The sequence below is a fragment of the Ovis canadensis genome, chromosome 14 (genome assembly GCF_042477335.2).
Source record: "Ovis canadensis isolate MfBH-ARS-UI-01 breed Bighorn chromosome 14, ARS-UI_OviCan_v2, whole genome shotgun sequence".
NCBI classification, from domain to species: domain Eukaryota; kingdom Metazoa; phylum Chordata; class Mammalia; order Artiodactyla; family Bovidae; genus Ovis; species Ovis canadensis.
In genome coordinates this window covers 46,809,951-46,831,118 of record NC_091258.1, presented here as the reverse complement: position 1 = coordinate 46,831,118, position 21,168 = coordinate 46,809,951, and the positions used below count along the sequence as shown (strand labels likewise).

The 21,168-nt window shown below is 46.2% G+C and overlaps 1 protein-coding gene across 1 annotated transcript; it reads left to right on the top strand.

Annotated features, from left to right (window-relative positions):
- The first annotated feature begins 10,448 nt into the window (after positions 1-10,448).
- On the top strand, positions 10,449-10,670 carry LOC138419707 (cytochrome c oxidase subunit 6C-like). Its single transcript, XM_069552594.1, has one exon. It carries the CDS (start codon positions 10,449-10,451, stop codon positions 10,668-10,670), a length of 222 nt encoding a protein of 73 aa, XP_069408695.1.
- Positions 10,671-21,168: the final 10,498 nt, after the last annotated feature.

Sequence of the window (21,168 nt, the reverse complement as noted above, 5' to 3'; positions counted from 1 at the left end):
GGTGCTTAATTAAAATGGGTATGAGGAAGAAGGGGTAAATTCTGTCTCTTGTCATTCAGATTCCCTTATGATTGTCCACTGTAGCTGCCTACTTTATGAAGACAAGCTCTCTGTTGAACTGGATCTATCTGTACCGCAGGCCAGCAATCCTGACTCAGAGCAGTCCTTCCTAGAGCGCAGATGGTACCGTTCCATAGCAGAGGGGGCATTGTCCTTTAGAAAATGCCAGATCCTTTATAAGCTGGAGAGTTACAGTCCCTGCGTGGTAATTGCCCTGCCCCCTGCTAGTGCTTCCATTATTGGCTCCCATAATAAAGTTCAGTCTCATGCTCATTTTTCAGCTTCCTAAATGGAGCCTGCCACGGAGCAGCCATTTGTATTGGGATCTTAGGCAACCACGGCTGTTCCCAGCTTCACTAGCCCCACCGCCACTGCCTCAGTTGAGGTCCACGTCATCTCTCCCTTGGATAATTACCGCTGCTCCTAACAAGTCTCCTAGCATCTTGGCTTACACGCCTCCATTGCATTCTCTGTAGCAGGCAATAGGCCATTTCTAAAGCCCAAATTGAATCGTTTCACTCTGCTTTTTTAAAGTCCCTCCAAAAGGCTCCCCACTGTCTCAAAGCAGTGTCTATCAAACTGGATTAATGAGCGTTTTGTAGAATATGGGTTAGGAATGAGATTCGTAGTTTAGTACATCTGGCAAATCCTGGGTTAAACAGAGTTTTCCAGATGTGTGTGTGTGTGTGAGTGATAGAGCTTTTCAGAGCATTCATTATGCTGATACAAATCAAGATTCTTCAAAAGGGGTGATATAAAATGCAACATTTACTAAACTTACTTTCTTGGAAGGCTGTCTTTGGTTCATTGAGTTAAGGTTTAGAATTTTTGAAATAATTCCAAGTTCCTTCATTTGACATGCAAGCTTCTTCATGATCTGACCCCGGCTTATCTCTTCAACTCAAATCCCTACGTTTTCCCTAAGTTATTGCTTTTGAGAACTTGACGCTTTTGCATCCACATTCCTTGCACCCCAAATCTCTTCTCTCTTGTAGCCTAGTTGATTTTTATTCATCCTTCAAATCTCAAGTCAGTCTTCCCTCCCTTGGGAAATACCCTATCCCCACTCTACTCCACCCCACTCACCCCAGCCTCACCACCCTGGCCCGAATTATATGTTCACCTCACATCATCCCATTGTTTTTCCTGTTACAGTAACTTCTACACAGCCTTATAACTGCCTGCTAGTCTTCTGGCTCCTTAGCACTTAAGTGTTTATTGAATAAATAAGCACTGAAAAATAGAACAAATCTTGAGGCACATGCTATTGCCTAAGAACCACTGAGAGCAGGAATGTTTGTAGTAGGTATTTTTTCAGGGACCAAGCCACCCGTGGTCCAAACCTGTCTCTCATGTTAATCTTACTCCATAGAGGGTCTTTGGGATGCTAACTCTGTGGACCACGTAAAATCATGTGAACAAAACTGGGCGTAGTCAATTTTACTCTCTGAAAATCTGGACTTGACAGTTGCTGGAATGTTGAACTACAGAAAACATAGACTCCAGAGCCCTGGTGATCATTCTATGTGGGAACAGATGGGAACCGTGGGAGCAGGTCTAGAGCGGAAGTGTGAATGCCCAGTTGTTCCTTAGAAATAAGCCAAGATGGGGAGGGATGGTGGCCTGTGTTGCTAACTGGTCTTACGTGCTCCTTTCAGTGGTAGCTGAAGCCTGGCTCTGTTGGTGCCTGTGTTTGAGTTATAAGTGTACCATTCTGATGAATTTCCTTTTTCCCACTCCAGTTTGTTTGAAAGGGGTTCTTGTTATGTGTTACCAGTAGCGTCTTGACTAAGCAACATTCAGTTTTCTTTCCTTGAAAAGCTCCAATGTGGATGGCCTTATCCTCATGCTTCTCTTTGTCATGGCCACGTTGTGAATATTAATGGGAATACTTAAGCAGGTTGATCGGGCATTGAGAATATGAAATATGTGTGTCACTTAAAAACAAATGATTGTCAACATAGTGCCTGGGCTGAATTAGTCTCACCCAGCTTGTCACAGTTGATCTGAAAGGGAAGCTGTGTCAGTGAGTCTGTGCCAGACTTTATGCTTCCCGAGGTCAGGACCTAAATATGCAGATTCAAGAATGTGATTTCTGACTAATGATTTGTTATCATTAACTTGATGCACTGGTGGATTTATAGAGAGGAAAATGTTAATAAAAAGGTTCTTCGAGCTGCATTTCTGCTTTGCTGAGCTGTCATTCCATTAAGCAAATTTGAGGCAACGTAATTGCTACAAGATTCTCCATATTTGCAAATGAATTTGTGACATTATTTGGGAGATGAATGTGTTTTTACCTTGATTTATTGGACTAAATCCATCTTGTTTTCAGGAGATGTGCTGATTATGGTTTTCCATGAGCTTGCAGGGTTGCTAAAGCATTATGCTGTTGACAAGATAGCAGACAGATAGGCCTGGATTTAGATTTAGATGCTGTCCCTTACTAATAGTAAGGGTGTGACCATGGCCCAGTTGCTTCTCAGAGCCTCAGTTCCCTCATCTGTCAAGTGGGCCCAATGTTAATACTTGGCTTATGGCGGTTCGATGATAAATTTGATGCTGTGAGACATTTCTCTGAAGCAGACATACAGATAGACAGCAGGCACATGGAAAGATACTCAGCACCACTAATTATTAGAGAAATGCAAATCAAACGTATAGTAAGGTACCACCTCATGCCAGTCAGAATGACAATCGTTATAAAGTCTACAAATACCAAGTGCTGGGGAGAGTATGGAGAAAAGGGAACCCTCCTATTCCTACATTGTCGGTCGAATGCAAATTGGCGCCACCGCTAGGGAAAAACAGTATGAAATTTCCTCCAAAAATGAAAAAAAGGAGTTGTCATATGATCCAGGAGTCTCACTCCTGGGCCTGTATCCAGAGAAAACCGTAATTTGAAAAGATGCCTGTGCAACAATGTTCATTGTAGTACTATTTACAATAGCCAGGACATGGAAGCAACCTAAATGTCCATGACAGATGAATGGATAAAGACGCGCTGTATGTGTGTACACACATACACAATGGAATATTATTCAGCTGTAAAAAGAATGAAGTAATGCCATTTGCAGCTATGTGGATGGACCTATGTGGATAATCTACATAGCAAGTGAAATAAGTCAGAAAGAGAAGACAAACACCCCATGATATCACTTACATGTAGAATCTAAACCGACACAAATGAGCATATCTACAAAACAGAAGTAGACTCATGGATACAGAAGGCAGACTTGTGGTTGTCAAAGGGGAGGTAGGTAGGGGTGGCAAGGGTTGGGAGTTTGGGCTTAGCAGAGGCAAGCTATTACGCTTAGAATGGAGAAGCACCAAGGTTCTGCTGTCTAGCACAGGGAACCATATGCAGCATCCTGCTACAAACCATAATGGAAAGGAATGTGAAAAAGTACTTATGGATATGTGTAACCGAGTGCTTTTGCTGTACAGCAGCAAGTAACACAACCCTGTAAATAACAGGTAACATGTATACATCAAATTTTTTTTTAATTTTGATGATGTGTATTAAAAACAAACAAACAAACTGGCATCCAGTAATTAGTTAGTTCCTCTTAAACTGTCGTTTGATCATGCCTTTAGAGCAAGAAGGAAATTTGCAATGAACACAAATACATACAGATCTAATGTGTGACTACAAATGTAGGATTGAGGCCACACCTGGTTGAGGTGAAGGGTGCTGGAGTAGTTGCCCTGCCCCCACACACCTGTGACAGGTAGCATCCAGGAGGGGCAAGACTGAACCCATGTAAGTCACACTCAAAGCAAAGCCATCCCAGACTTTAGCTTCATGACCCTAAAGTGCATGTTCAAAACCCAGGGAATAGGCTGCGGTCACACGTGAGTACCATCAGTCAGTTCAGTTCAGGTCAGTCGCTCAGTCGTGTCCGACTCTTTGCGACCCCATGAATCACAGCACGCCAGGCCTCCCTGTCCATCACCAACTCCCGGAGTTCACTCAGACTCACGTCCATCGAGTCAGTGATGCCATCCAGCCATCTCATCCTCGGTCGTCCCCTTCTCCTCCTGCCCCCAATCCCTCCCAGCATCAGAGTCTTTTCCAATGAGGTAACTCTTCACCTGAGGTGGCCAAAGTACTGGAGTTTCAGCTTTAGCATCATTCCTTCCAAAGAAATCCCAGGGCTGATCTCCTTCAGAATGGACTGGTTGGATCTCCTTGCAGTCCCAGTCATTTTAATTGGCTGATGGACATGGTGTTTGGAGCACTTGTAGTTTTAGAATGTTCTATGGGATTCTAATTTCTTTCCTGAAAGTATCTGACAAGAAGCAATTTATGAAAGTAGTGTGAAGCTGGGAATGATATGGAATTTAGCATAAAACTTGCATTCTGGTTATTCTGACTGGTTCCAGTTTCTTTGCCCTTGGGCTCATTCTTTCACCACATGAGTCCTGTTTCCATATCTTTAAGATGAAGATGATATCGCCACGTGACACAAATACATGTTTATTCATTCATCCAACAAGTGATATCCTCAGGGCAGGGATCTAGCAGCGAATAAACAGAAACAATCTTAACCTCCACTGAGGGAGGAGGTGAGATAATAAACCTCTTTAAAAAGTCAACTTTAGAGTTTGTCAGATAGTGGTAGCTGACTTCCCAGGAGTGAAACAGTTCAGGGAAGAAGGAGTTCAAACGTCAGCGGGGGGTGGGTGGGGGTGGGGGGGGTGGGGGTCATCACTGGGGAACAGAGTGGCGGGGCTAGAACCTCGGCAGAAGGTGGTGTGTGAATAAAGACCTGAGGAGGTGAGGGAGCGGCACTTGATGATGCTGGGGGAGAGTGAGAGCATCCCAGGCAGAGGCGCAAGTGGGCACAAGGAACTTGAAGTGGGAGTGGATCCGGAAAGCCTAAGGTGGCCAGAGTGGAGTCAGCGAGGAGGAGAGAAGCAAGAGCTGAGCATGGCATGGCAGGCAGGACAGACAGCTAGGCAGGCCTTGAGGACCTTTGTCAGGACTTGGACTTTCCCCCTGAATGCGATGGGGAATAGTCACTGGAGAATGAGGAGATCCGCTCACAGTACAGGATGATTTCCGCTTAGCAGTATCGTCTAGACCCCCAGTGGCCCTAAAGGGAAGCCACAGACCTTTGGAAACGTGGCTGATGAGACAGAGGGACTGACTTTTCCTTTTTATTTCATTTGCATTAATTTAAATTTTAAAATAAAGTACTGATTTGGTTGCACGGGGCCTTGGTTGAGGCACGTGGCGTCTTCGCGGCGTCATGCAGGATCGCCCCCTGCTTTGCGCAGACTTCTCTAGTTGTGCTGTATGGCTCAGTTGTGTCACCAGGGCCCTCTAGTTGTGGCACATGGCCTCCATTGCTTGCACGCTCAGTAGTTTTCCCACGTGGGCTTAGTTGCGCCATGGCATGTAGGATCTTACTTCCCCATTGTTCTTTGTCATTGGTTCCCTGACCAGCAATCAAACCTGTGTCCCCTGCGTTGAACCACAGGACCACCAGGGAAGTCCTGAACAATGATTTCTTGATTCGATGATTGGAAAACTTTTAAATGTGTTTGGAACAACTTGGGTATGTGAATGTCATTTTTCAGCTTTACATTTATGAGTTCTAAATATAGATAAGGTATTTCCAGTAACATTTTTACCATCTGAATTGAAATGTTCTATAATTGTAAAAGATGCTTCTCATTTGGAAAACATAGGATGAAAAAAAACAAGGTTAAAAAGCCTCAGTGATACTGTTATATTCATTTTGCCACGCATAATTTTCCAGGGGTTATATTTTAAAAATGTAAAAAAAAAAGCAGGTGAAATTAGCATTACTATATTATATAAAACCTAATAGATTCTGGACATGGAACAACAGACTGGTTCCAAATGGAAAAGGAGTACGTCAAGGCTGTGTATTGTCACCCTACTTATTTAATTTATATGCAGAATACATCATGAGAAACGCTGGACTGGAAGAAGCACAAGCTGGAATCAAGATTGCCGGGAGAAATATCAATAACCTCAGATATGCAGATGACAGCACCCTTATGGCAGAAAGTGAAGAGGAGCTAAAAAGCCTCTTGATGAAAGTGAAAGGAGAGTGAAAAAGTTGGCTTAAAGCTCAACATTCAGAAAACGAAGATCATGGCATCCGGTCCCATCACTTCATGGGAAATAGATGGGGAAACAGTGTCAGACTTTATTTTGGGGGGCTCCAAAATCACTGCAGATGGTGACTGCAACCATGAAAATGAAAGACACTTACTCCTTGGAAGGAAACTTATGACCAACCTAGATAGCATATTGAAAAGCAGAGACATTACTTTGCCAACAAAGGTCCATCTAGTCAAGGCTATGGTTTTTCCAGTGGTCATGTATGGATGTGAGAGTTGGACTGTGAAGAAAGCTGAGCACTGAAAAATTGATGCTTTTGAACTGTGGTGTTGGAGAAGACTCTTGAGAGTCCTTTGGACTGCAAGGAGATCCAACCAGTCCATCCTAAAGGAGATCATCCTAGGTGTTCATTGGAAGGACTGATGTTGAAGCTGAAACTTCAGTGCTTTGGCCACCTGATGCAAAGAGCTGACTCATCTGAAAAGATCCTGATGCTGGGAAAGATTGAGGGCATGAGGAAAAGGGGACGACAGAGGATGAGATGGCAGGATGGCATCACCAACTTGATGCACATGAGTTTGGGTGAACTCTGGGAGTTGGTGATGGACAGGGAGGCCTGGTGTGAAGTTCATGGGGTCACAAAGAGTCAGACATGACCGAGTGACTGAACTGAACTGCCCTCATGGGACTTCTGTTTTAGGAGAGACAGACAAAAAAATAATCAAATAATGCAAAATCATGCTAAGTGCTATGGAAGCAAAAATAATGGTATGAGAAAGAGCAGGGAGGGGACTTTGGGTGGACTGTGGAGGCAGCCTCTCAGGGGACCTGAGGAATTATTGCTGCTGGAGGATTATTACCAAATTGCTATGCAGAAGTGCTTTTTAAACCCTCAAGTGCTGTCACAGTGAGTTATTGTTAATATGTGTGTTCTTAGGGGCAAGGCATTCAGCTGGAATATGATCCCCTGGAGAACAGAGACTGAGTCTCAGTTAACATTTCACAAGGGTGTCTGCCTGGTGTCAGACACTTTTGAGGTGTTGGCGAGGATGTGAAGCACCAGGGATGCCTGGGGAGATAGCTGCTGCTGGTGCTGCTAAGTTGCTTCAGTCATGTCTGACTCTGTGCAACCCCATAGACGGCAGCCCACCAGGCTCCCCCGTCCCTGGGATTCTCCAGGCAAGAACACTGGAGTGGGTTGCCATTTCCTTCTCCAATGCATCAAAGTGAAAAGTGAAAGTGAAGTTACTCAGTCGTGTCCGACTCTCAGTGACCCCATGGACTGCAGCCTACCAGGCTCCTCCGTCCATGGGATTTTCCAGGCAAGAGTACTGGAGTAGGCTGCCATTGCCTTCTCCGTTTGAGTTTTGAGAAGTCACTAAATATATGGCCCTAGAGAGAAATGAGATCTAAATATAGATTGGGTCTTTCTAATAAAAATGTACCATCTGAACTGAGTTACTCTGTAATTGTAAAAGCATTCCATATTTTGAAAATTTAGGATAAAAAAAGGAAAAAGAAAACTCAATTATATTTTTTATATTTATTCTGTGTTGAAATAATATTTGGATATATTGGGTTAAATAGGTTATAGTAACATTACTTTCACCTGTTTTTTTACTTGTGTTTTAAAGTAACAACCAGAAAATTTTAAATTACAAACACTGCAAATGCATGTGTGCATGCTCAGTTGGGTCCGACTCTACAACCCCGTGACTGTAGCCCACCAGGCACCTCTGTCTATAGGATTTTCCAGGCAAGAATGCTGGAGTGGGTTGCCGTTTCCTTCTCCAGGGGATCTTCCCAACCCAGGGGTCAAACCTGAGTCTCTTGCGTCTCCTGCATTGACAGGCAGGTTCTTTACAAACATGGCTCACATTCTGCTTCTGCTAGAGAATTCTGCTCATGGTGCTGCCATGCCCAGCACACCAGCAGGGGCAGCCTGGTCCCAGCCCAGTCTAGCTTTCCTCTCTGTGAAGGTCTTCAGATGGGTCTTGAATGTCAAGGCTTTCGGACACCCCTATAACTCCTTGCAAGTGGACATCAGAGTCACAGCCCCAACTTCTTAAGGAGCTGCTTAGCTTTCTCATTGAAAGGGAGAAGTGGTTCCTTGATCACATGTACCCATATTTCTTTCCACCGAGAGCCCTGGTTCCTTGCCATGTGTCACTCTAGTGAAGCAGAGATGCTTGTTCTATGTTTGTAAATCTCATGCATGGGGAGTGAGATTTTTGGCTTCAATTCACACAGTGTAGACAGGATCCAAACCTAAATCCTGGGCAAGTCCTCACCCTTGATGCAGTCATCAAACCCTTGACAATAATGCTTTCAGGGACTTCCCTCTCCCCATTTCTCAGGTGAAAAACTGCGACCCAGAGACAGACAGAGACTTTGTCAGGGATCCTGCTACCACTGTCTTCATCACCAGTGGTTCCCTCCTAGGTGGAATTCCATGGAGAGAAAGACGGTTTACCCCTCTGGAGCCAGGAAGAAATCTGGGGCCTCTCTTCTCCTAGCCCATTAATGTGGGACAGTAAATCCAAGATTTTGGGGGCACTCATTTGAACCAGGAAAAATGTTGCCAAGGTGATGGTGGCCTGGTCGAGAGCAAACGTCCCCTTCCCAAATCCTGTGTGCACCCCTCCCCCTCTCCCCCATGTGTCTGGCTTTCCTGCCTCCAGGGAGACTGGCAGCTGCAGACAGTGCATGCTGGGTGGGGACGGCGCTGGCTCTGGGTGACACACAGAGGCCCTGACTGCTACTGATCTCGTCCAGGATTCAGGGCTGGGAGCCAGGCGGGCGGAGATAAGGCTCACCCTGGTGACAGGACCTCCCGCATGCTGTTTATAAGCACATCTCCTGCCATCTGGGCCCTGTCCCCATGTCTGGCCTCCGTCCTGGGAGGCCAAGCCATGTCACACACACACATACACACTGCACTTTGATGCGTCCCAGGCTGGAGTGTTTGGGTAGAAACATGAGATGGAGCAAAAGGCTCATCCCCAGGGACGACCATCCCCAGGCGTCGCCATAGACTCCTCGGAGCTTATCAGAGGCCTTACCCAGGGCTTGTTGGGAGGTGCTGGGCTCCCAGCTCTGCTGCCCCCAGCCCAGGGATGTGACAGCAGCTTGGCAACAGGATATACTGCTCCTCTCCCTAGTGTCCCTTGTGGTCACAGCTCTCTGTTGATTGACAGCATTTCACATCCCTAAAAATTACATTCTTTATCTGAAAAGAAATACCCTGAAATGTTAGCAACAGTAAATGTCTTTGGGTGTTGAGTCTATGGATGATTTTTTTGTCTCTAATTTCCTCTTCTTTCCTCTGAACATTTTCTTCACGAAGCCTATATTACTTTATAACAATAATATTTGAACAAAGTTTTTTCTTTTTTCCTGCCTGAAAGGCAGGATATGACTTCCATGGAGCAGATTGTCTGCTTGGAGCAAAGATGAGTGTTTCTGAATTAGCCCCAGACCCACCCACATCCCCACATGCTTCATCCTCCTTTTTGCTCCAGCCCTGTTTCTTCTTCCTGGCTGCTGCAGGGATGGTGGTGGGGAATGGAGGGAAGGATGCCCTTCTCTCCATGCTGGGAGCTTTATATACTTTGTTTCACTTATTTGCCAGAAATAAATCTGGTCATAAGAAAGAAACACCAGGGGGGAGGAGAGCCCTTTGAGGCTGGGTCTTGGCCGCCAGCAGCAGTTCACACATCCCTGCCCCGTGTTTGTCCCACGGCCTTGTCGCCTTCATCACACACCACGTGCTGTCACCACCACTCTTCTGCTGCCCCTCTGCTGCACCCAACAGCTTCTGCTGGACGTGTCCATGACTGTCCTCCCCTTTTACAGACTGTACCAGTCGTGATTCTCTTTAATACACCTGACCTGAGAATTTGACTCTCTGAGCTCATCTCTGGAGCTTTCTCTTTCTCCACTTTGTCCAGTGACAGGAGGAGCAACCAGCTAGCTTCATTATGTCTGTTGTTTTACCAGAAATGTTTGCAAGTATCAGATGCACAGTCATCCAGCCCACGCTTAGTATAAGTGCTTGATGAGGAGGATGCAATGCTGGCGCTTTGGGTATTGCTACTACCACATGACTGCTGTGGGCCATCCGTGGTCTCTCTATTCCTGGAACTAGAGTCATTAGTGTTTTTACATCTAGTCAGATTAGAGAGCCAATTTCATAAACCCCATAACCAATTCAGGAAACTCATCCTTGTCTATTTCTCTGTCAGTCTGGAAGGACATTATTGTTGAGCTGTCAAGAAGAAAAGCTATCATGGCTTCTAGTTCTTTGACAAAACCTCAGATGTGTGGCCTTCTGTCCCATCATTTTCATATTGTCGGAGCACTTATTGTCTCCCTGGGAGATGCAACTTTCTATATGTTTGCTGTGGCTGAACCGAGAAAGAAGGCATATGCATGTTTCTATAGAAATTATGATTCCATAAAAGATTTTGAGGAGAAGAGTAAGGCAAGTATGTTTCAGAGTGCAAGGTGATTTTGGAGTAGAAAGAATTTCTTTGGGTTGAGTTCCATGGAAGTTTGCCACTGACCTTTGTTCTTGTTTGGACTTCCCTGGTGGCTCAGCTGGTAAAGAGCTACAATGAGGGAGACATGGGTTCGATCCCTGGGTTGGTAAGATCCCTTGGAGAAGGCAAAGGCTACCCACTCAAGTATTCTGGCCTGGAGAATTCCATGGACTGTATAGTCCATGGGATTGGAAAGAGTCAGACATGACTGAGTGACTTTCACTTTGTTCTTGAACTATGAAAATATGAACTATGACTATCTCGGCTAAAGAATAGTTTCTCTTGATAAATAAGTGATTAACAAATACCATGGACACCAAAAAAAAAATAATCCTTAAAGTTCTATTCCTCTGGAATCACTCTTGGTATCAAAATCTATGTTAGTCATGGTTCTGCAGAGAAACAGAACCAATAGAATCTATCCATCATCATCTGTCTGTCTGTCTGTCTATGAAATTAGTTCATGTGATTGTGGAGGCTGAGAAGTCCCAGTCAGCAAGCTGGAGACCCAGGAGAACTGTTTTTGCTTCTGGTCCACGTCTGAAGGCCTGAGAACAAGGAGGACACGTGGTGGTAGTTCCAGGCCAAGGCCAGGAGAAGACTGATGTCTCCACTCGTGTAGTCAGAACAGGCAGAGTTCCCTTTTATTCAGCCGTTGTGTTCTACTCAGGCCTTTGATTGATTAGGCCCCTATTCAAGGCCTAATGAAGTCCACCCTCATAAGGGGGTACAGTCTACTCAGTCTAGTGTTTTCTCTTGGTAACCAGAGCATTTCTCAGAATGTCTATTTACCAAGTTGAGCGGATGAGAAATCACATGTATTATGGTGTATGTGTGTATGTGTATGTATGGTAGTGTTTAACCACTGCTGCTGCTGCTGCTAAGTCGCGTCAGTCGTGTCCGACTCTGTGCGACCCCATAGACGGAAGCCCACCAGGCTTCTCTGTCCCTGGGATTCTCCAGGCAGGAACACTGGAGTGGGTTGCCATTTCCTTCTCCAATGCATGAAAGTGAAAAGTGAAAGTGAAGTCGCTCAGTCGTGTCTGACTCTTAGTGACCCCATGGACTGCAGCCTACCAGGCTCTTCCGTCCATGGGATTTCCCAGGCAAGAGTACTGGAGTGGGGTGCCATTACCACTAAGTTGTGTCTGACCCCTTGTGACCTCATGAACTGTGACCTTCCAGGCTCCTCTGTCGATGGGATTTCCCACAGAAGAATACTAGAATGGGTTTCCATTTCCTTCTCCAGGGGATCTTATCTTTCCAACCCAGGCATCAAACCTGTGTCTCCTTGCATTGGCAGGTGAATTCTTTACTGCTGAGTCACCAGGGAAGCTGTGTGTGTATGTATAAGCATACGTTATATAATTTACTGACTCCCCTGGTGGCTCAGATGGTAAAGCGTCTGCCTACAATGCAGGAGACCCAGGTTCGATCCCTGGGTCAGGAAGATCCCCTGGAGAAGGAAATGGCAACGCACTCCAGTATTTTTGCCTGGAAAATCCCATGGATGGAGGAGCCTGGTTGGCACTGTCCATGGGGTCGAAAAGAGTCGGACATGACTGAGCGACTTCACTTCACTTCATATAATTTATTGAGTTTAATTAGTAACTTTTATATACTAAAATTATATTTTTGCATAATGATGATCATATTCAAAATAGTTTACCTCTGAAAGGCAGAAAAGGAAACGAGATTAGAGAGGGATTCACAGAGGCTTCAGATTTATTTATAATATTTTATTTCTCAATAAAAAAAGATTTTACTAAGATTTTATTAAGCTGGCAGTTGTGAACCAGGTGTATTTTATATTATCTCAATACATTATGACATGTTGAAGATATTTACAATGTAAAAGGAAGGAAGGGAGTGAGGGAGGGAAAAAGGAAAGATGGAAAATAGGGGGAAGGGGCAAGAACAGAGGAGACCAGGTGACACCCAGAATGATGCCAGAATCAGGCTGCAGAACCAGTTGGGAGGAGACCCTGTGACCACTGTCCCCAGAATGTCAACCTTGGCCCCAACACCATTGCCACCCGCTTCCAGAATACAGTCTCTGTGGTCCCCCGTCCCTGGATCTTTGTGTCGCCAGCTCCCAATCCCATTCAGGCACATCCCAGGTTATATATCTCACTCTAGATGCCTGGGGGAGTGGGAGGAGAAAGGAGGTAGTTTGCATTTTCACCTTCTCTATGGAAAGGTGGTCCCTGATGCATAATGTGGAGAGTTTCCATAGGGCAAGAAGGGAATGAAGGTTCAAATAACAGTCCCAAATGAAAAAGCCCAGTGCCAACCATGCCTGGGAAGACTGGGCGCCCTCTGCAAGATCCCAAGCTGCGTCTTGGACCACCAATCCTTCCTTCCATCCTGGCCCACCCCCCACTCTATGTTCCCAGAGGGGCAGATGTCCTCAGCCCAACTTTATGGACACCAGAGAACTGGACTTGCCAGAAGCAGAGACTGAAATCCACATCTGCTTAAATTCCAGTTTAGAGAGGCACTTCCCATAGAAGCTTGCACCTCCTCTCTCCGGTTTCACCCTATCAAAGATTTGGCTCCTTCTAGCGCTCGCTTCATCCTTGCCATGGGGGAAAGGCCAAAGAAGAGGTGAACTTTTCCTTTGCTGTCCTGCATCAGAATACTTTGGTGAGCATTGGCTTTACCAAAGCAAACATGGCAGCAGACAGCCAGACATGGCATTGAACAGAGACCTATGCGAGAGGAGGCGCTTTCTTTTCTTCCTAGAGTCAGTGACCATGGGTGTTTCCAGGACCTGGGACAGCGAGAGGAAATGTCTTATTTGAGACTCTGGACACTCTTCAAATTGTTCTGGGTGAACATCTGTATCAATAGTCCACCAATAGAAAAGACTAAAGATCTTGAGTGCAAGTATGAAAAGGGGCAGGGCCAGGGTACAGACGTGCCTAAAGAGAAGGTGCCTTGGTGCCAAAGACATGGGTTGTGTGTAGAACACTGACCCTTCTTCAAACTATCCGACTGTGTATTCAAGGCTCAGAGAAGAGTCACATTTTCTAAAAATTCAGTAAGAGGCATCTTTCATTTCAAGCTCCTGCCTTTGTGTAGCAGACACAATACTCTAGTGACAAGTGCAGGTGAATTGAATTTTGTTTTGGTTTTTCCCCCCATAATAGTTGCATACAGCAGAAAACTAATGTGTTAGTTATCAGAGGTGAAAATAAGCATAATGCCTGATCCTGAACTTGAAATTGCATAATGTCAGCCAAATGGCTTCCGATTGAATTACATATTTGTTTTCCTTGTCTTTTTTTTTAACTCTTATTTTTGTGAAATCTCCATTTACCTGTGATGATAGCTTATTAGTGGGCTACTTTGGAGCACACTAAAATGAGAGCACTTTCATTTAATGCACCACTGCCTTACTCACAGGTGCTTAGATGCTCACCCCAAAGCCTTTAGCATTTATCTCCTCTAAACCTAGACTCTAGGATATATCTTTTTCCAATTCATTTTTTTAATGCACAGAATCAGAGCCTATGTGTCTATTCAGGAGAATGGGGGCTTTTGTTCAGTGAGTAGAGCCCAGTATTGAAAATGGATATCATTTGAGCGTTTCCTATGTGCCTGGTGCTTTATATAGATTATATCTAATCCTCACATCATCTGAGGAAGGGAGATATTATCCTCACTTAACTGATGACAAAACAGCACGTTAAAGGAGATGATAGACTGATTGGAAGGATGAGAGAAAGAGAAGGATAAACAATAAACCCTGGGGTTTGGCCTGAACACAAGGTGGATGGTGTTGCCCTTAAGAACTGGAAACCTGGGTAACAGGGATTAACTATGGGGTGAAGATCAAAGGGATGGTTTAGAAGTCATTTAATTTGAGAAGCCCCACTAAAGGCCAAGTGGAAATATCAGTCACAGGGTTGATGAATTTAAGAGTTAAGAGAGTGTTGAACTTTTGTGCTGGCCTTGGAATCAGTGTACCTAAGTAACCACACTCAGTGCCAGCTGGCTAGCAAGTGTCTGAGCCCAGAGTTCCCCCCCCCCCACCACCACGCCTTTGCTGGGCTTTAAGCCCAGCTTCCCCCTCTGTCCCTTATACCCTACTCCTGAGCCCAGGGGGAGGACGGATGACATTCAGAGTCAGTCACCCTTGCTGGGGCCTTTAGGCTGGGAAATAATTATAGATTTTATGATTACAGGAAAGGATAAATTTATCAAAGCAACATATACATTTCTATGCCTCATTTAGTTCCACCTAAACACACTAGAAGATTGAAGGCTGAAATTCCCCCATGAGAGAAGGTTTCACTTCCTTGCTTTAAATCAGAATTATCATGAGAATTGCCATCTCATCCCGTCAGCCAGAGCTCTCTGATTCTTCTCAGAGTTCTCACAGATATTCTTACTCCCATTTCCACTGAAAAGGACTCTGAAATTTGGTGCTTAGAATGCCATGTAATCTCCTTTCCTTTGATTTTGGTCCAGACCAGCTCAATTCAGAACACATTTATTAAAAATGTATGTGTGTCCAACCTGATGGAGAAAAACAAGGGTGTGTGCATTATTCCCTAAAATGAAAGTTATGATGTCAGGTCTGTCTAAGAATCCTATTGGGGTAGAACGAATTGCATGACCATCAGAGAAAGCTACGTTAAACCACTTGTAGCTGGACATTGCCCACTACCTTTAAGGAAACCAGCCACATCCTGAGCCTGTCTGTCTGGCAGTAATGGCGGTAAATGTGGGTTTCGGTCCTGTAGGTGGTTTCTGGTTACCATGGGTATATGGCGTGGCCCAAGAGGGACTTACTCTTAAGACAGAAGAAGGATGCCTATCTGCAAGACATCATAGGAGAACAGAATGAGGGCTTAAAATGAAGTCAAAGCCTGAGCATGTAACACCAAAAGAACTTTGCGGATGGAGTTGAGGGGGCATTTGAGGCCGCCATTCGGCCTAGGTAACGTTAGTCTACATAAAGGTATCTTAAACACATGAGTGCATATGAACAAGTTTAAAAATCAGGGATTTGAACTTCACGAAATCACTGGTCCCTTCAGTACCTTCTCTCGAATCCTCACCCTGACTCCAAACACTGAGACTGTCAAGAGAAGCCAGTCATGTCATCTTTGAGTCTAATATCCTCCGGTGGTTATTCTTTAGAGCAAGAACCAAGCTTTTGGTGTAGAATTCCAGGTCTTTATTCATCTGGCCTCAGTTCACCCAACTCAGCTCCCACCAAATCACCTTGGCTGTCCCACCATCTCCACTTCTTCTTTTTTTTTAATTTTAATTTTTACTTTATTTTACTTTACAGTACTGTATTGGTTTTGCCATACATTGACATGAATCCACCACAGGTGTACATGAGTTCCCAATCCTGAACCCCCCTCCCACCCCATATCATCTCTCTGGATCATCCCCTTGCACCAGCCCCAAGCGTCCTGTATCCTGTATCAAACATAGACTGGCGATTCATTTCTTACATGATAATATACATGTTTCAGTGCCATTCTCCCAAATCATCCCACCCTCTCCCTCTCCCTCAGAGTCCAAAAGTCCATTCTATACATCTGTGTCTCTTTTGCTGTCTTGCATACAGGGTTATCATTACCATCTTTCTAAATTCCATATATATGTGTTAGTATACTGTATTGGTGTTTTTCTTTCTGGCTTACTTCACTCTGTATAATAGGCTCCAGTTTCATCCATCTCATCAGAACTGATTCAAATGAATTCTTTTTAACGGCTGAGTAATACTCCATTGTGTATATGTACCACAGCTTTCTTATCCATTCATCTGCTGATGGACATCTAGGTTGCTTCCATGTCCTGGCTATTATAAACAGTGCTGCGATGAACATTGGGGTACATGTGTCTCTTTCACTTCTGGTTTCCTTGGTGTGTATGCCCAGCAGTGGGATTGCTGGGTCATAAGGCAGTTCTATTTGCAATTTTTTAAGGAATCTCCACACTGTTCTCCATAGTGGCTGTACTAGTTTGCATTCCCACCAGTAGTGTAAGAGGGTTCCCTTTTCTCCACACCCTCTCCAGCATTTATTGCTTGCAGACTTTTGGATCGCAGCCATTCTGACTGGTGTGAAATGGTACCCCATTGTGGTCTTGATTTGCATTTCTCTGATAATGAGTGATGTTGAGCATCTTTTCATGTGTTTGTTAGCCATCCGTATGTCTTCTTAGCCATCTGTATGTCTTTGCTTCCATTTCTCTGTGTCCACTCAGCACTCCTTCATCCTTCTGAGCAGCTGGCTCTGTGTTGCTTTTGTTCAGCAACCGCCACACCTCCTTGAGTGAGGAAGCTTATCTCTCATCCATGAACCACTAGGGCTCAACACAATGACCCGATGATCATACACTCTTCTAGCCCAGCCCCAGGATTGTTGGCTTCTCCAGCAGGTGTTTACACAGTGGTCACCCCCAGACCATCAAATGAGTATCCATGACCTCAAGCTTCTCTCAGGATCCCCATTCCACCAGGGAGGCTGGGCTCTAGGGCTTTCCAGTTGAGTCTCTAGGAACATGGATTCTAAAGGAAACTTGCTTCAAAGCCTTGAGACCACAGACAGTTCTTGGCCAATTCTGATTGAGAAGGTGCCTGTGGGCCTCCCTCTCCCAGGTCATCTGGGGAAGGGTTTTCTAGATGTAAAGGATCTGAGTCCTCGGCTCTCATGCCCGTGTAGGTAGAGGGAGCCGGCCAAGGGAGATGAGTGACTCCAGTGGACTGCTTGTCAAGGTAGTCAGTTCCAGATTCTCTCCCAAAAAGTCTTAGTAAAGGAAGACAGAGTGACTCAGAGCTGTTTCCTCAGAAACACGGCCACAGGCTGATCCTCCCCATATAGTCACTTTTGTACTATTTGTGTCACACACCTGCTCCTCACTGGATGCTGTACCCTGGTTACCTCCTCACATCTACACACATACCAGTGAGTTCTGAGTCTGCCCTGGATACAGGGTCTGACTGTCTCCACCTACAGAGAAAAGGAGTGGTGTCCATGGAGTGCGAAGGATCCCTGGGAAGGGGGTGGAAGTGAAGATTACAGACCAGCAAAAATCAAGAGTCAAATGCCCACTGTGCCTACGGAGACTGAGCTCTTTTTCCAAGCTCCTTACTGTGGCCAGACCAGACCCTGGTCGGCATCCTTTACTTACAATACCTCCTTCTTCCGCCGCAACCCCCCACCACCTTAGCATCCTCAAAACCACTCTGAAGGGGCCATTGTGACCTTTCACAGAGCAAAAGGAAGGTATTGTTCAGTAACTTTCCCCGAATCTCATGGTTAGTAAATGCTGAAGCTGGCATTTCACTCAGGATCTGCCAAGTCACAGTTCACGTCCAGCCACCATGATAAGAGGTGGCCTTTGGAACCCGGGAGACTGGTTTTTCTTCTTCGTCTCACACAACTGAGCATGGAACATAGTTCTCTTAGCAGTATTTGTTGGCATGGAAATCCACACTATGTTCTTTGCAGTTTTGATCCAAGATTCAGGAGTCCTCAGAGTTCAAGGTCAAACACATGGCATTCACTCATGTGCGAAATACATTGTTATCCATCTCTGGGTTTGGATTTTCCTGTTAAAATTTGTTTTCCTTGCCTCCATACTTGTGCACATGTTTTTCTCTCCCTGGAATGCCTTCTTCTTTCTTCTTCTTTACGATTCCTCATTCTTCAAGGTCCAGCTACAGCATCTCCTCCGGGGTGACCCCTCTTCGGCCGGATATGCCAGGGTAAGGCCCTCTGTGTTCAGGTGTGCCCCGTTACTGAGAGCCACGACGTGGAGCCAGAGTGGGATCAGCAGCTGCCACCTTCACGTGTAACTTTGTTCTGCACAGAGTGGCAGGCTGCGAAGTGGATTCAGCACAGAGGAGTGGTTAAAGATGCTCTCCCCTCGGAAACTTGACTCTGGGGGAAGACCCAGCTCACTGCTTCTGTCAGTCCCCCTCCCTCCAGCTCCTGGAGGAATTATGTAGCAGAGTAGAGCTCCTGAGAGCACGTGCGCATCTGCTGGCAGAACTGAAATTCAACTCCTTTAGTGAAGCTAATAGGCTTCTGCTGTGGGCACAGGGTCAGGAGAAAAGTGATGGCTGAGGAGACACCTGGATGGCACCAGCAGACTGGGCTTTGCAGCTTCCTGGGGAGCCCAGGAATGGGGTCTTGAAAACCCTCCTAGGAGGACTCTGCAATTTGCCATGAAGCCCCCAGCCACAGGATTTCCTCAGCTAGAAAGAGCTCCCGCTGCAAAGTCTGGCTCTATTTCTAGAGTGGCCCACCTTCCACAGCTGAGTGCTGTGGGCGTCGAAAGGCCTGGCCCTCTCACCCCAACTGCTGTGCAGGGTTCCCAGCTCTTCGAGTTCCCTGTGGAGTTGGCTGAACCTTCCGTGGAGACCCCACTGCACCTTACCTGCTCCTTCTGCCCAATCCAGCTTCTTTCCCTGCCCGCCTGTGGAGCACAAAAGGGCTCCATGATAGACATTTGGCTTACCAACCTCTGTCTCAAATTCTGCCTCCCAGCCAGTCAGCTTGAGACAACACCCAGAGCGATTTTGCCGTAAAATGTTGTGGAAAATGAGAAGACCAGAGGGGCCCAGTCCTCCGTCAGTGGGGTAGGCCTGCAGCTCCCCTGGTCAGTTGCAAATGAGGAATGGTTGAGGCAGGCAGATGGGGGGTCACAGAGATGCAGGGTGGGTTTGTGAATGATCATGTGCATGGGTGAGTGAGGTGGCCTGGTGGCCTGTGTGCTCGCTGGGGGCTGAGCTCATCCCAGTCTCTCAGTGAACCCATCGCTCACCGGCTAGTGGCTCCTTCATCCCAAGAGGGGCCTCGGAGGACCCACCTAATTGCTCATCCTCTGCCTCTGCCTGGGTAGAGACAGACTCCATCCGGTTCTGAGGGGTCTTCAGATGGTGCCTGGTCTGGCAGCGCTGGAGGAGGCCCTCCTTCTGACACATCTCTGCATCCTGTCCCTTTCCTTTTAGGCCCTTTTATTAACTTGCTAGACCTGCCACAGACTGGGTGAATTAAATGACTGAAACCACTGTTGCCCAGTTCTAGAGGCTGTAAGTCCAAAATCTAGGTTTTGGCTGGATCGGTTCCTTCTGCTGGGTGGAGGGAAGGGTCTGTTCCAGGCCGCTGTCCTTGGTTGCTTGTAGGTGGCCATCTGTTGCATTTTTCACATCATATGCTTGTTCCCTGTGTGCTTGTTTGTGTCCAGAATTTCCCTATCTTACCAGGACAGCGGTCATATTGGATTAGAGTCCACCCTCATGCCCTCACTCTAACTTGGTCACCTCAGTAAAAACCTCATGTCCAGATAAGCTCATATTCTGAGGTTCTAGGATTTAGAACTTTAACGAATGAGTTTGGGGTGGGGGCGCACCGTTCAGCTCACAAGCCTGGCTTCTTCAAGCCAAGCCTGGAAAAGGGGTGTGGGGACAGCATGCTGCCTGTTTCTGCTCCCTCTTTCCTGGAGTCAGCAGGAGCTCTGGGGACTGACATCTGAAAGCACTTTGTGGGACAGCCTTCCCTTCAGGGGTCCCTTTCCATGGCCTTGGCCATCCCTGTAACTGACACTTTGGAAACCTCTGCATTTCCCATCTTCTCTCTTTCTTGCTCAAGACCAACACAGTGTTACACCCCTCCTCTCCTGTAACCTTTAACTTATGGTGTTCCTAATCTAACCCTCACTTTGTAGGCTGGATTACTGTTATGGATTTTTGAATTTGACTCTTTCCTGCAAGTTTCCTCATCTTTGACGTAATGTTCTGTTGTGGGTGGATGCTGGGCTTCCTTGGTGTGGATATTGTCAATTATCTGATGACCCAGATTGGGCATAGGAATCCGCTGGAGCCAGTGGGGTAGCTTGACTCCCTAGCAGTACAGGGATGGAATATTAGAACCCATTGGCTTTGCTGGCTTCTCCCTTGAGCCTACCTTGTCTCTCATATGTTGTTAGACGGCAGCTGCTGTGGTTTGAGTTCTGACTTTTCTGCTATAGCGCCCACCTTGGCACCCCACATTTTCTCTCCTCAACTGCAGAGAAACTGAGCGTTTGTCCCTGGGTCTCTCCCTGGCACAGGATTGAAATGCCCACAGGATTGTGACAGGCATGGTTCCAATCCCTCCTCTCCCCCTGGGGCCTTGGGTAGTATCCTCCCCTCCTGGAGCTGCTTTGGTTTCCTCTTATAGAATGACTTTGATGGTAACTATTGCACATGGTTGACCTGAGGATGAATACCATGGGAGTGAAATTCAATCAGGAAGCACAGGGCCAGGCACGTGGACGGCTGTTGGGAGTATCTGTTCTTCAGAGGCAGCTGGGAATAGGTTGGTGGGGAGACAGGCTGGAGGAGACTCAGGCTCATACTGCCCCCCGAGCACAGGTGCACACACCTGCCCAGAATGGCCCTGACCCTTCATATCACTATCTCCATCCACCCTAAACTGCTTCCTGGATCCCGGG